This window comes from Triticum aestivum, chromosome 6A (assembly GCF_018294505.1).
Source record: "Triticum aestivum cultivar Chinese Spring chromosome 6A, IWGSC CS RefSeq v2.1, whole genome shotgun sequence".
NCBI classification, from domain to species: domain Eukaryota; kingdom Viridiplantae; phylum Streptophyta; class Magnoliopsida; order Poales; family Poaceae; genus Triticum; species Triticum aestivum.
Window position 1 is genome coordinate 65931348 of NC_057809.1, and position 16024 is coordinate 65947371.

Below are 16024 nucleotides of genomic sequence, written 5' to 3' on the forward strand. Positions count from 1 at the left end.
AATGAGTCAACCCACATACTCACTAGATGTGTCTCTCTTGTGCGAATCAACAACAATTTGGCGCAATAAGCATCATACAGGGATTACGTTAAGCGCGGTAGAGGATCTCTCAACACCGCCGACATGCTCTTTCTCTGCCACACAGCGCTGCCAGTCCCGCCACCACCCTTCTATCTTCCTCTCTCCCCTCTGATAGCATGCCTCCATGCGTTCTACCTCCCATAGCAAACACACCATCCTCTCTTATTTTGAACCTCTCAACACCCCTTTATTAGCTAGCAATCAACACAACATCATTTAGAAGCAAGGGAATGATGGCATTCGGTGCCTCATGAAACCAAGATTTCATGGCAATACATTTGCATAGTCTAGCTAACTCATCAACAACAATATTTGCTTCTCTATGGCAATGTTCATACTGGAGATGCCGGACATGGGTGAAGTCCCGCACCACATAAAAGCACTCATCCAGAATAGCAGCTGACAATCCTAAAGTATTACAAACATCTTGCATTGTTGAGATTGCATCAGTGTTGTCAGAGTTGATGATCAACTTTGCTCAGCCAAAAGATAATGCGAGGGACAACAATTGGTTCCACCGCCCTCTTCTTTAGGCCTCCTTTGGTTTGGAGAAATTTTATGGGAATTGACTCTGTAGGAATTTTTTCCCTTTAGGGTCCTTTGGTTTGTGGGAACATAATCATATTCCTATGGAGGAATTCTTCATATACTTCCTGGAAAATAAACATTAGCCTACATAGTGAAAAAAATCATAGGATGTGAATCAAATGACATCTTTTTCTTTTCTATTTCTATTCATAGAATTTGAGATACATGACATGCCATTTCGTATGGCTTTCCTATTCCTTTGGATGCCCCTACGTCTCGCCTATAGCGGGAAGAAGGGAACCCTCGCGTCAAGGCAGCGTGAGATGGGCTGGCATGCACCGGAGGCCACAACCCTCCTTTTTTGTTTCTATTTTCACGTTTTTTTGTTTTTAAATTTCTTGTTATAATTTTTTACACTTCCAAATATTCTAAACATATATATTACAAATATATACTTTACAAAATGTTTTTACATTAGCATATGAAAAATGTTAAATGTGTATAGAAAAAATGTTAACCATGTATACAAAAAATATACAATGCGTGTGAAAAATGTTGATCATGTATATCAAAATGTTAATAAAGAATTTCACAAAAATATTAAACAAGTATTTGAAAAATGTTAAATGTGTATAGAAAAAATGTTTACCACGTATTAAAAAATGTTTATCTTGCATTTGAAAAAATGATGATCAAGCATTTGAAAAATGTTAAATATGTAAAAAAATGTTGACCATGTATCCGAAAAATTTATACAAAAAATATACAATGAGTGTGAAAAAATTGATCATGTATTTTAAAACATGTTAATAAAATATTAAAAAATAAATAAAAGAGTATTTGAAAAATGTTGACCATGTATTAAAAAAATGTTAATCTTGCATATGAAAAAATGTTGATCAAGCATTTGAAAAATGTTAAATGTGTATAGAAAAAATATTCATCAAGCATTTGAATAATGTTAAATGTGTATATAAAAAATGTTGACCATGTATTAATCTTGTACTTGAAAAATGTTTAATCCAATATTTGAAAAAATATTGTTAAATTTGTATAGAAAAGGGCTGACCATGTATTCAAAAAATATTGATCTTGTATTTGAATAATGTTAATCAAGCATTTGAAAATTGTTAAAAATGTGTATAGAAAAAATGTTGAACATGTATTAAAAAAATGTTAAACTTGTATTTGAAAAATGTTAAACATGTATTATAAAAATTTTTGTTGACATATGCAAAAAATGTAGACTGAAAACCAAAATAAAAATTAGACGTGTGTTGAAGAAAAAATGATGAAAATCATGAAACAAACAAAAAAATTAAGGACCCAGAAAACCGAAACATAACAGAGAAAGAAAAATCAATGAAAAAACAAAAAAAAACCAAATAAAAAAAGAAGAAAACAAGGAAACCGAAGAAAACTGATCCAATTAAATAAAAGGAAAAAAATAGGAAAAACTAGAGACAACTGAGAAAGAAATAAAAAACTAAAGAAAATAATGAAAAAAAAGGAAAACCAATGAAAGCCGTGAAAAATAGAAAAACCAATGAAAAGAAAAAGGAAATAGAAAACCTCAAGAAAACCGGGAAGAAAGAAAGAAAACCATAAGAAAAACAAAAAAACAAGTCGAATGAATCTACAACTACCGCGAGCGATCGAAAAAGAATAGGTCTGCTCAGTTTACAATGGGGGGAGGGGGAGAAAATTCTTTAGCGAGACGAAAGATATACTCATATAGTGTTCGCGTTTTCCTACCATATATGAACCTTTTTTAAGGGAATCCTACCCTATGAACCAAACCAAAGGAGACCAAGGAGCAACTATGTGAAGCTAAACGTGGATGGGGCTTTTGACCCAGACTTACTAAAGGCTCGTATGGTGCTGTCATCATAGACTAAAATGGTAGATTTGTCACGTCGGGGGACAGGAAAATCAATTGATGCAAAGATGCGCTTATGGCCGAGGCACTAGCCTTACGGTTTGGTCTCAATTGGCAACTACAGTTGGGTGTAATCGCATAGAGATGAACTCCCATAACATCGGGGTGATAGAGAAAATGAAGAATGTGGGTTGCTCTTTCGGTCTATTGACGACAGTTTTTGATGATATGTATCACCTTGCATGTGATTCCCCGCATATTATTTTTGAGCATGCTCCTAGAGAGACTAATTGTGTTGTTCATGATTTAGCCAAACTAGTTAGAAGTAAGGTGTGTGCGGGGTGAATGAAAGATCCATCCGTAAAGATTATTGATACTCTTGTAAAAGATACTTCCTCCGTTCCTAAATATACGTCTTTTTAGATATTTTAATTAAAGCTACACACAGATGTATATATACATATTTTAGAGTCTACATTCACTCATTTTGCTCCATATGCAGTCCTAATTGAAATATCTAAAAAGACTTATATTTAGGAATGGAGTAAGTACTTTTTTTAGACGAGGAAAGGAGGAAGTACTATGATGATCACCTTGCATTAAAGAGGAGGCCTTACATCGGGCCGGGAACGGTCGCAATAAGAGCCCAACATCGAGAGCCCGCGCCAGTATTATTTATCTCTCTCTCTCTCTCTCCTCTCCCGGCTCCGGTGGGCCGTGTCGACCGTCAGCTCAACATTACCCTAAACCCCCCCAAACCCTCTCCCGCCGCGGAGAGAAATCCATGGCGGTGGACAAGCCCGGCGGCGGCGGCGGCGGCGGGGCCTCGTCCTCCACGCCCTCGCCCGCCTCCACCACGGACCGCTTCCTCAAGATCGTGCTCAGCTGGGACTACCTCCGCATCGTCGCCGACTCCAAGGTACACTCGAATCCCTCCGCGCCAACTAACGGCATCGCAATTACGCCCGACGGAATCCCTGAACCTTCACAATCTCCTGATTGGGGGCGGGCAGGGCGCGGACAAGGCCAAGGGGCTGCAGCACGTGAAGAACAGCTACGCCTCCGTGGAGGAGTACTTGGGCGTCTTCGAGCCGCTGCTCTTCGAGGAGGTCAAGGGGCAGATCCTCCAGGGCCGCCGCAACGAGGAGGAGGAGGAGGACGGTGGGCTTTGCTCCAACTTGCTGCTTGTGTGATTTTCTCAATTTCTGCCTCTTGGTTCATTATTAAGCAGTTCTTGGTTTGTGGTCTATTTGAGTAGAGGTTGGGCTGGACTGGCAGAGAGGGGCGGTGGCATCATGTGCAGAGTCCGAGGGTTTCCACAAGTTGTCCATGGTGGTGTCCGATGGCCTCCGTGACATTGTGTGTGAGAATGACCTCCTCCTGCTCTCCAAAGAGAAAGTAAGTTCCATGCTAGCAGGAAGCAGACAACACCCCAGCCAATTTAGTGGATCTTATAGTGTGCAGACTGCCCAACACTCTTATCTGTTTTGTTGTTAAATCTCAAGTTGGAAAACAATGAATATCTGAGACCAATGTATATACCAGATTAAAGGTCATTGTATTGCGATGAATGTTTTCAGATAATTTCCTAGGGAAAATTGATCGGTCCATCAGATCTACGTAGCATAAGTCATGATTGCATTTCCCCCACATTTACTGTGCACCAGACATGGTTAGCCATATTGATGATGAATGATGAGTTAGGATATGCCTGCATTTTGCAGTTTGAGGAGGGAGTGAATCCTACCGCGTATGCCTTTGCCGTGGTGGAACAGCGAGGTGGTAAAGATAACCTCTCTCTTAGAACATTTGTGGCGGGGGAAATAAAAAATCTAAATGTTGCACGGCCTGTGAAGTCTTCAAGGCTGCAGCGCTTTGCTTCCATTTTGTCAACACCAAATAGCTTTCTGTGGATTTTAAAGGTGAGTTCGGTTGTTACTAAAGACTGCCTGAGTTTTCATGCTTGCCTCAGTTATTAAGGGCATGTACTTCTAGATATGACCTTGATATTTCATTTTTGGTCAATATCCTCAGATGTGCAGTTTATCTACCATACTGCGAGAGTACTCTGGAATGCACTCTGTAGCTTCACATCCTTTTAAGGATTTGATTCTTTCAGCTTCTGAGAACAACAGAGATGGAAATGATCAAAATCGTGCTTGGAATGTACCTCAGCCACTTATGGATTACCTGAAAACAAATCTTAATGGTTCACAGCTAGATGCAGTTAATGTGAGCGTACTTCGTACTATTTGATGTTGTCGTCATATCTAGTTCTGAGGGAAATGTATGTGCCTAACAGACCAGTATTGTCTCCTGCAGGCAGGTCTTTCGCGCAGATCCTTTGTCCTTATTCAGGTTAGTTTGCTACTTTTTCCTGCTGTTCTAACTTGCAGTGTATTGTCGTTTACCTTGTCAAGTGAGAACAATTTTGGATGTATGCATTTTCTGGAGAATGTATAAGCAGATCTGTGGACATCGCATTCCTTAGAAGCATGAACCATTGACCGTGGAGTTCTACTCTTATTTGTAGGGCCCACCAGGAACTGGAAAAACACAAACGATCCTTGGACTGCTCAGTGCTGTTCTTCATTCCGCTCCTGCAAGAATGCAGACTAGGTAATAATCTTCTGTTTTTTTCTGTAATATCAAGTGAAATGCATATTGGTAATATTATTTTGGAGATGACAAAAAAATCCTTCTCCTTTTTAATTAGAAATGACATAATAAAAGTTACAACAGAAACATATACACTGTAATCTGCAGAAATTTATTCCTCTTTTGTCGTAATGTTTCTTCCAGATAAAAATGAGTGCATGTATCTCACATGCTTCATGATCCTTTTGCAGAGGAGGGTTTGATGTTCAAAAGCATGGGCCAGAGCTGGACATAGAGAGCAAGTAAGTGCTTATTTCCTAGTTAGTTTCTGACATTCTTTGGTTTTGGAGCGCTGAAGGAAAGCATAAAATGCTGAGTGAAGAGCATGTAGCAGTTACAAGATTAAGGATATTGCCAGAAATGTTCATAATTGCTGCATCTGTTGCTGGCTTTTCATGTACTCACTCTTTGGCACTCGCGTTTTTCTTTGATGCCTCAAAAACATGGGTGTAACCAGGCTTTATCAGAAGGATAAGATTGTTGTGGTTTACATTTGCACTATCATGTATAGTGATCCTTCAGCATCTAGTTTCAGCCTTCATGTGCTGTGTGGGAATTTTTGTATGTGTTTTTTGGTTGCGTTTTCTGTTGCGAAATTCTGCAAGATTCTACTACAAGTATTTGTGAGCACTTAGCACTATCTTACTGTGGAGTTTACATGATAGGCACGCAAACTGGATGAAAGCATCTCCATGGCTAATTGGTGCAAATCCTCGAGATTTGATTATGCCTGTCGATGGTGATGATGGTTTTTATCCTACTGGGAATGATCTGGTACTCTTCTATACTCGGTAGTTGACTATATTTGCCATTATTTCTGGATGTGGATGGTTCATCCCTTACATGGTTAAAACAATTCTGGGCAGAAACCTGAAGTCGTAAGTTCCAATCGCAAGTATCGTGCCCATGTGTTGGTCTGTGCTCCATCCAACTCAGCACTTGATGAGATTGTATTGCGTGTTCTTCAAACAGGTTAGTTTTTTTGGCTCTATGTCATTTGATGCTGAAAATGTTAATCAAAATGAAAGTATTCTTGCATCCATATGTCTGTGATCAAACACTATTGTTTGTGAGCTCGTGCTTATTGCTTTGGTCATGAGCAAATTAACTAACAAAGTTATTGCATGTTTTCAGGAATACGTGATGAAAATAACAACACTTACAATCCCAAGATTGTGCGTATTGGATTAAAGGCACATCATTCTGTCAAAGCAGTTTCCATGGATTACCTTGTATGTGATTTGAGTTGCTAAGCATTCTGTCTAACTTGTGTCAATTATAGCGAGTTCAAATATTTACAGATACAACAAAAACAATCTGGGGTGGCATCAGATGGCGGGAGACGAGGAGCTGGTGAACAGGATCGAATTAGAGCTTCACTTCTTGACGAAGCAGCTATTGTACGAACATCTGTTGTTATCAATATTTGTTGATAATATTTGAAAATGTTATTCTCATTGTCAAGGAAAATTCGTAGGTGTTTTCTACCCTCAGTTTCAGTGGATCGGCCATTTTCACCAGGATGACTCGTGCTTTTGATGTTGTTATAATTGATGAAGCCGCGCAAGCTGTGAGTATTTTTTTGTGCATGTTATCTTTCTAGTGGAGCATTAACATTATCAGGCTTTGATAATGGTATCGTTTATGCTTCTATTTGCAAATTATTTCTGAATCTGACACGTGCACTTTGTTTTCAGGTAGAACCAGCGACTCTTGTGCCCCTGGTTCATGGATGCAGACAAGTTTTTCTTGTATGCAGTCTATTTTTCTCAGATGATTGTACATATCTCTTTTATTCAGCAGTTTACCTTTTCCTTGTCAATGTGTTATAGCTAATCACTATACTACTAGTGTGTTATAGCTAATCACTATACTACTAGTTAAGTACTTCATTCACTCAACAGCAGGATGGTATTATCGATGTCCTTGTGGATATTAAATCTAGAATCATTTCACTAGCTTAGATTCTGTAGAAATTTGTTTTCATTTCTTCCTGTACGTGTTTACGCGCACGCCGTACCTAGCCATCTGTTCCTGACCATTTCGCTTCATATCTTCTGTACTCTGTTGATATGTTGATACCTAAGGTACCTTGAGTATTTGCTCACAGTGGTTACATTTGTATCCTCAGTTTCTCACTATCACTTCTGATATTCATACCAGGTTGGTGACCCAGTTCAGTTACCTGCAACTGTAATTTCAAAGACTGCTCAGAACTTAGGGTAAGACGTCCCCTTATTTTTCTTTAATTGATTCACACTGTTAACGTGTTGCAATGCTAATACAATGCTAGCTATCCATCAGTTATCGAACAAGTTTGTTCCAGAGATTTCAAGCTGCTGGTTTTCCCGTGCAAATGCTCAAAATTCAGTATCGTATGCATCCAGAGGTAGTACCCCACTCAATTCATGTAAGCTGGAAACTGGATGGCTTTCTGATTTTACTAATACATTCAATAAACAGATTAGTGTATTCCCTTCAAAAGAATTCTATGAAGGCATCCTAGAAGACGGGGAAGGGCTCAACAAAAAACGTCCATGGCATTCCTACAGCTGCTTCGGACCATTTTGCTTCTTTGATGTTGATGGGGTTGAATCTCAGCTGTCTGGAAGTGGTTCGACGGTGAACGAGGATGAAGTGGAATTCATAACCCTCCTATATCACCAATTGGCCATGCGCTATCCAGAACTCAAATCTAGTTCTCAAGTAGCTGTTATATCACCATACAGGGGTCAGGTGAAACTCCTGAAGGACCATTTCCGGTCGACCTTTGGCGACCAATCAAAGGAAGTTATAGATGTAAACACTGTTGATGGATTCCAGGTAACTAGTTTATTAACATGCATTGCAGATTTGCTCTATGTAACGTAGTGGGTTGCAGTGATTGTAATATGGCATCTTGTTGCTCACATGTAGGGCCGTGAAAAGGAACTTGTCATTTTCTCATGTGTTCGATGCAATAAGGAGCAAAATATTGGGTTTGTTTCTGATTTTCGGCGAATGAATGTTGCCATCACCAGAGCTAGATCTGCTGTACTTGTAAGTGATCTTTATCCAAACATCAATGTTGTCTTTTTTTATGATGCACATTGCATACACACTGGTAGAAAGAAACGAGTTTTAATTGTATTGGATTTACAACCCTACATGTTTGTTCATGGATTACGCGGTGTGACAGTATGGAGGTTATAGTGCCTGAGTTCCTTTTTTAGAAGAACAAGCTATGCGATGTATAACTCGATTTGATGTATTCTACCCATTCTACATCTCACTAGGAATCAGGAGTTGGCTTATTTGTGTAAACTATCATTCGTTGTTGGTAAATACCCAAATAACAAATTAGCGTGTGATGCAGGTAATAGGTTCCGCTTCAACATTGAAGAAAGATAAACACTGGACCAACCTTGTTGAGAGTGCCAAAGAGCGAAACCGTTATTTCAAGGTGAGATGGCTACTGTCTTTCTTTTGAAGCTTGTGTAGAAAAACAACATTTGGTGAATGTAACTAACCATGATCATCTTGCAGGTGCCAAAGCCATTCACTGCGTTCTTCACCGAGGATAGTTTCAAATCCATGAAGGTGGAGAGACCTGTTCCAGACGCGAGGATATCACAGGCAGTAGAAGCCATCAATGAAGTGGTTGCAAGGCAAGAAGTGATGGACGCAGACGATGCTGGGGACCATCAAGCGGATGGAGATGATTATGACGCCATGGAGGCTGATGATGGAGGAGGTGGTGATGATTAATTGTTGCCTGCAATGTATTGCTGGAGGGGGAGCTTTATCAGAGGCCAGGTACATAACATAGAAGAGCAAAAAGCTTTGCAAGTTAGAAATTCTGCTATTCTTAGCAAATTTTAGGGGGGAAGAGGCTGGTGCATGCCCGCCTTGCCCAACGAATCATCTACGCGAGCTCCATGCATACATTATGGAACAAAAAAAGTTAACCGCAGAACTGCAGCAGCTCTGGCTTCTGCTGTGTCTATATGCTTATATATCGTATGTGTGTATGTTGTTCACTTGATTGTGTAGTACATGTGCTGGAATTTGGCGAAGAACACCAGCCGGTGCCCTCCCTGGTTACATTTCTTTCTTCGCCAGAGGCTGGCACATGTCGTGGACCTTGCTGTAGCTCTTATGGCTTAGGTGCTGTCATGTTCCCATCTCACAAAACTCAAATTTAAAAGGTTTGACAAATTCCAGAAAAGATATGTGGTTGTTCACAAGATATCTGTCTACAATCCTTGAAAATTTCAGATCCAAATTTGAAATACACATAACCTTTGCTATTGTATGAGTCACCTGGCATTATATTGTACAACCATGAAAGTGTATCTATTGCTCTGGCGGGCACCATGAAACTAAGAATGAGCAGCGGTGTGCTTGATTCTGTTCAAAATGGCTGAAATAAAATAGTCTTGTAATAACCAAATCATGTGCAAGGTATCCATTGAAAGGGTAGCATTCGATCAATGAATATGGGAAAACAATCTCACACGTTCACAGGGAAATTTATTCAGACAATGCTCCCAATTGAAAAGGTAGTTGAACCATCCTTGTCTTCAGCCTTATGATGCACCTGGCAACAAGAAACTTAGGAATCTAATCGATTGATATAACCAATTTAAACTAAAATTTAATATTTGTTTAGAAGACTATAATTTGTTTACTTTGTATTGGTTGGGGTGCGTCTAGCCTGGGCAGTAGTGCAACGCCCATGCGACACATAAGGGTCCCAATGGCAAGCCATTGTGATGGACCCTCCATCATAAAAAATAAATTTCATATCGTTGTGGACACATGGTTCACATATCAAATAAATTCCAATCTCGCAACATGATATGCCAGATTTTATTGCTTGGAGTTATACGAAAAATGATATGTTGTCGGTCCGGTCTGCTTATTTTGTGGAGTGGGACCATCAGTATGGAAGTAGACTAAAACATTCTAATGGGATGGGGCGAACCACAGTTAATCCTATTTAGAGTAAGATATGGAAATTATCATGTCCGGCAAAAGTTAAAATTTTTATATGGCGTACATTACATGGAACACTTCCATGCCGGGTTACGCTGGCAAATAGACATATGAAGGTCATGCTCATTTGTCCTACTTGCTTTGAGGGTTCTGAAAATACAAAGCATATGCTTTTCCTTTGCAGTAGAGCAAAGGAGGTTTGAACAAGGCTGGGGATGAATGATATCATTGATAAAGCTTGCGAGGTTGACCTTACTGGAGAGGCGGTGTTGGAGTACCTACTACGTCTGCCAGACCAAGAATTAAGGATAATGGGTTATCACAATGTGCGTAAAATGATTGCTGTCTCAGCATGATATTTATGGTGGGAAAGACGGAAGTTAGTGCACAAAGAGACAACTCAGAATGCACTTCAGATTTCAGTAGGGATTCTAGCCCTTACGTCAAACTTCGTAAATGCATCATCCCTCAAGGCTTCTATGAAAAAGGGGGGTTGGTCATGTCCTCCTAGGGGTTTTGTGAAACTTAACGTTGACGCTTCTTTTGATCACGACCTGCTTAGGGGCACGATGGGGGCGATTTTGAGAGATGAAAAAGGTAGTTTATCGCGGGAGGGAACGGAAAGATTGACTACTGTGCAGATGTGTTGATGGCGGAAGCCTCAGCTCTTAAATTTAGTATAACATTGGCGCAAAGGGCGGGATGTAATCACCTTATTATTAAGGCAAACAATCTGGAGAAGATTGATACCATGAATAACAGAGGACAGTCGGCATGTGCGGCGGCGGCAATTTTCGACGACTGTTTTCATTATGCTTGTGACTTCGTTGCTACTAGATTCGAACATTGTAATAGAGAAGTAAATAAAGTAGCTCACGAGCTTGCGAGTTTAGCTAGATTTTCATTGATTTCTAATTGATTTGAGAAACCTTTAAATGAAATTGTAATGATCCTCACAAATTATGTACTTTTTATTTCTAATGAATAAAGTTTTCATTTATCTCAAAAAAAGCTGATAAGAACAAATACTACATTTGATCTAGCCAAAAGGCAGAGAAATGTATGATTTGAAAGGTTGCCCTCCGCCTCTTCTTATTGCTCTCTCAGCTGACCGTGCTGCTCGCACCGGCGAGGTGGCACTAATCAAACAGCAGCGCATTAGTTTTTTTTTTTTGAGACAATCAGCAAAGCTTTATTGATTCGTCACATAATTTACATGAACGAAATGAAGATCCTCAGGGTGGCCCAACCAAACATGACGACCAAGCCCCAGTTTTAGTGCATGCTTTGCTAGATTATGAGCTTCGACATTCGAACTCCTAAATTCATGAACAAAATTACACAAAGTAAAACTAGTAGAGTACTCTAGTATTTAATGTACAATAGCCCCATAGCCAACCCCACTTCTCCTCTTGATGTCATCTATCACCACCGAGCAATCTGAAGCCACCTGAATAGCTTGTAGGTTTAGATCCTCCGCCAATGCCATGGCCTCCCTCACCGCTAGAGCTTCCAGAGTCGTGGGATCAACTATACCTCTGAATACCACGGATGAAGCACCTAGATAGAGTCCTTGCCTATTCCTGCATATCGCTGCCACTGAACCGACTCCTCGACATCCCCTCACCGTAGCATCTACATTCACCTTCATCAAATTTTCCGGCGGTTGGATCCAGTTGGACGGCCTCGCCGGCCTGGTCTGTGAATGCTGGATGTGTGGCTTCTTTAAAACTTGAAGATCACTCCAATAGGACCGAATATATAAGTGTGTTGACATTGGGCTTTGAAAGATGTCTTCATAAACTACTTTCCTTCTCGCTCCCCATATAGCCCATAACGTGATCACCATGCGAACTAGCTGGTCATGCGATAATTTGCTGTTTATTTGGAAGATCCAGTCCTTCGCGTTGTGGCTTTCATTCTGACACATCACCTCCACAATTTCTTCATCAGCTAACGCCCACACACTCCGAGCCATCGAGCAGTTTATAAGCGCATGTCGCCAAGAATCTCTTGCGCCGCATAACCTGCATGCCGCCGATGTAGCTTCCACGTTGATTTTACCATAGCAGCCCAGACGCCTTGAAGACCCAATAGCTCGGCTTAATTCGTACTCATGGCCCAGTAGAGTTGCTTCTCTCTATTCCTCCTATTCATATCTCAACCCGGAAGTTTCTCAAAAAAAAAAATCCCAACCTGGAAAAACAAAATAAAAGCAAGGATTTGTTTCCGTGTACAGGGATTTAACTTCAAGATTTTGACAAGTTATAAGAGAACTTCGAGATTTTGATATGGACGGGTCGAAGCTATTAAAACAACATTAACTCCAGTTAGCGAGCTGAGACCGTGATGGGGCGTAGAACAATGGAGTTCAGAGAAACGTTGGCAGCTGCAGAGCGACAGAGCAAGACCTGCCGCCGGAGACTGCCAAGCGCCAACCCTGCCTTTCATGCTTTTTGAAGCTGCAGCTTTGTTAGGATTCGATCTTGCTAGGTAAAAACATTTGAGCGATAGGGCCACTCAATAATTGATGGCTTCAGCTGCACCTACACGTGGGACTTGGACTGTCAAAAATTCAGGCTTCTCTTTTCTAACTGAAGCCGACTAAGCTTGGATGCTGTGCTCTGCTTAATGGCCTCTCGACAGGCAGAATCCGAGAGGCAGAAAGATGCCCGGCCTCGCCTCGCTGTACCTCGCGCCGCGGCTTCCACGAAGCCACATCAAACCCAGAGACATGTAACCAAACGAGGCCTACTAAACATATGTGTACATACTGTGATTAGTATAGACTGGTGGGACGGGCGTCCAATAAGCGCGAAGCGACTCCAGGCAAGTGGGAGTTAAGAGCTTTTCTCCTGTCTGCAAGTGTCATGTCACATTGCTTAATTAACAATGATTCAGTTGTCCCTCCCTTAATTGCATTGCAGGCCCCACAGCGTTATTTTATCTCTCTGCCCATTTGTTTGCCTATAAAAGCAGGCTCCCCTCGTTCACCCCTTCTTCACACAAACACAGCACAGCTCTGTGTTTCTGTCCCCTTTTCTAGGGTTAGATCAGATGTGGTGAGAGGTCAAGAGGTGCTGTCTGATGGCAGTACCAAGATCTGATCTCTATATGTGCAGGTAATTACTTGAACTAATTGGGTGACAAGCTTCTTGCTCTTGAACCACCCGTGATTTGATTTGCTGTGCTACATGAATCTGGCTGCCTTGCTTGCGAATCAACCGGAGCTTTGCTTTTCAAAAACTAGTCTTGATTTCCTGGATCTTGTGTTTCACTTTTGATTATTCATCCGCTAAACCTTTCCTTGTTTCTCGCTGCATGTATAGGTTTTGCATTTGGAGGCAGTAAACTGGAGGCAGCAACTGCATAACTTGCGAGATGCTCGTAAGATTTCTTAACTGTCCAGTAAAACTAGAACTTGTTCAGTTATCTTCACCGGGACTTTCTGGAGATTAATTAATCTTCAACCTTAGTTCAAAACTGCGACATTTTTTATGGATTGGAGGGAGTAGTTCCATAGGTTTTCATATGTTCTTTGTCTTGGGCTAGCGACTAGGAGAAGATCCCGGAGAGAGAGATAGAAAAACTATTAACAGGACGGGTCCAGATAAAACCAAAATATTCTTGGGACTATACTTTCACGTCGATATTTAGTTTTTAGTCATTATCACTGTCATTTGTCACTTCTGATTTCGAAATTGGGAGCATCAATATTCTCCCTCCTAGCATTGCAATTTCAGCTAATTACTACCCTAGATATCCCTTTGAAATGTCGGATGGTGTTACCTTTATTCACTTCATAAGTTATGCATACAGGAAATTGTGGCTTTGTTCACATCATCAGTCTAAGGTAGCAATTGGCCCACCTACCGGAGATAAATAATGATAATTTAGTTTTTAGTCATTATCACTGTCATTTGTCACTTCTGATTTCGAAATAGGGAGCATCAATATTCTCCCTCCTAGCATTGCAATTTCAGCTAATTACTACCCTAGATATCCCTTTGAAATGTCGGATGGTGTTACCTTTTATTCACTTCGTAAGTTATGCATACAGGAAATTGTGGCTTTGTTCACATCATCAGTCTAAGGTAGCAATTGGCCCACCTACCAGAGATAAATAATGATAATTTAGTTTTTAGTCATTATCACTGTCATTTGTCACTTCTGATTTCGAAATCGGGAGCATCAATATTCTCCCTCCTAGCATTGCAATTTCAGTTAATTACTACCCTAGATATCCCTTTGAAATGTCGGATGGTGTTACCTTTTATTCACTTCATAAGTTATGCATACAGGAAATTGTGGCTTTGTTCACATCATCGGTCTAAGGTAGCAATTGGCCCACCTACCTGAGATAACTCATGATAATTTAGTTTTTAGTCATTATCACTGTCATTTGTCACTTCTGATTTCGAAATCGGGAGCATCAATATTCTCCCTCCTAGCATTGCAATTTCAGCTAATTACTACCCTAGACATCCTTTTGAAATGTTGGATGGTGTTACCTTTTATTCACTTCATAAGTTATGCATACAGGAAATTGTGGCTTTGTTCACATCATCAGTCTAAGGTAGCAATTGGCCCACCTACCTGAGATAAATCATGATAATTTAGTTTAGTTCGTGTAAAAAAAGTTGGGTCAAAAAATATTTTAGTCTACTCCTCTTTCAAGGAGGTAATAACATACACTTTGTGGCTTCAGTATGCCACACTAGACACAATGTATGGTCTAATTTATGCTTGAAAACTAATTATATCATTAATGTGATGCAGTTCAAAGGTAATATTCAAAAGTATGTATGTTGGTCGTTCTTCCAATTAACATGTAACCTATTTGTTGGTAGGTTGGATGATGATCATGCCGATGATTTTACCGCAAGTTATGCAGTTGCTGCCTCAAGCTTGCTGCATCCCAATGTCAAACCAGTGAGATTTAAGATGAAGAAGTCATTCGAATACGAAACCAAAGAGAAAAACAACCATGCAAGAAGCCTCTGTAGTCTGCACAACCGATCATATTATTACTGCAAGCTAGCATATCTTTTTTATGTACTCCTTATGTCCCATAATATAAGAGCGTTTTTGACACTACACTAGTGTCAAACAAGCTCTTATATTATGAGACAAAGGGAGTACAATTTAACTTTATTTTCCCTAGCTCCGTGCTATCTATGAGCTAAAGGCATCTGCAAGGCTGCAATGCAACTGTAATCTTGAAAATGGCAGTCAAAATGTTTGCATGCATGTATGTTATATTTCAATTTATATGAGTACGCAACTTTTCTCTGCTTTTAATATTATTATTTTTCATTTCGAGCTAGAATGTATTGTTAACCACCTCGGTAGTTTCAATAGTGACTAATGATAAAGTGAGAGAAATAAGGTTTTTTCGTCAATCCGCAAGAGGATAGAAGGAAGGATGAGGCTGAATTAGTACTAGTATTTATCTTGGCGAAAGTTAGGTGCCATGAACACGTAATTCCTACAAGAGGTAGCATTCTATGAGTTGAAACAAAAAAATAACTTCTTTAGGAGCTTCGATAAAACCCAAAACATCCAAAGAACCATTAACTTCACTATGCTCCCTAGGACTGGAGAGATGAGAATCGTTTAAAGCCAATCGGTTTTGTTGTGGGGCTCGCTGGTAAGGTGGGATTTTAAGGTGTGGACCACAGGTGTTAGGCAGAGGAAGCGGCAATCTCCCACTGGCGACTGAGTGGGGGAGAAAGCGACACACAAGTAGCAAGATCCTCCACATCCGGCACGATCCCTATGATTCCTCAGTCGCCACGCCCGCCCCTCCGCATTCGAGCCCGAGCAGCTAAGCCACAGGCGCTCCTTGAGCCCCATGGTTCCTCGGCGGCCGCTACGCTCGCCAGTCCGTGTTCGAGCCCC

At 40.5% G+C, this 16024-nt stretch overlaps 1 protein-coding gene, 1 long non-coding RNA gene, 1 other non-coding gene and 1 pseudogene across 3 annotated transcripts; 2 read left to right on the forward strand and 2 right to left on the reverse strand.

The window, feature by feature from the left end:
• The first annotated feature begins 3194 nt into the window (after window positions 1–3194).
• Window positions 3195–9165, forward strand: LOC123132064 (probable helicase MAGATAMA 3). Its single transcript, XM_044551812.1, has 20 exons — window positions 3195–3407; window positions 3502–3649; window positions 3747–3886; window positions 4213–4410; window positions 4523–4720; window positions 4811–4846; window positions 5022–5107; window positions 5338–5388; window positions 5812–5920; window positions 6013–6118; window positions 6281–6378; window positions 6448–6546; window positions 6624–6716; window positions 6844–6897; window positions 7310–7368; window positions 7451–7535; window positions 7610–7969; window positions 8063–8185; window positions 8502–8588; window positions 8672–9165. Exons 1-20 carry the CDS (start codon window positions 3273–3275, stop codon window positions 8891–8893), a joined length of 2487 nt encoding a protein of 828 aa, XP_044407747.1. The 5' UTR covers window positions 3195–3272; the 3' UTR covers window positions 8894–9165.
• A 661-nt stretch (window positions 9166–9826) lies between these two features.
• LOC123132692 (U2 spliceosomal RNA) lies at window positions 9827–10026 on the reverse strand. Its single transcript, XR_006464975.1, has one exon. It is a non-coding gene; the product is annotated as a U2 spliceosomal RNA (small nuclear RNA).
• A 1056-nt stretch (window positions 10027–11082) lies between these two features.
• On the reverse strand, window positions 11083–11187 carry LOC123132693 (uncharacterized; annotated as a pseudogene).
• Window positions 11188–13080: 1893 nt separating this feature from the next.
• On the forward strand, window positions 13081–15390 carry LOC123130297 (uncharacterized). The gene is made up of 3 exons (XR_006463795.1): window positions 13081–13245; window positions 13453–13510; window positions 14974–15390. It is a non-coding gene; the product is annotated as an uncharacterized lncRNA (long non-coding RNA).
• The last annotated feature ends 634 nt before the right edge of the window (window positions 15391–16024 follow it).

Coding starts and splice junctions, on each gene's coding strand:
- LOC123132064 (XM_044551812.1), top strand. CDS start 3,273: ATGGCGGTGGACAAGCCCGGCGGCGGCGGCGGCGGCGGGGCCTCGTCC. Junction 3,887..4,212: donor TCCTGCTCTCCAAAGAGAAA/GTAAGTTCCATG, acceptor TGCATTTTGCAG/TTTGAGGAGGGAGTGAATCC. Junction 7,536..7,609: donor AGTATCGTATGCATCCAGAG/GTAGTACCCCAC, acceptor TTCAATAAACAG/ATTAGTGTATTCCCTTCAAA.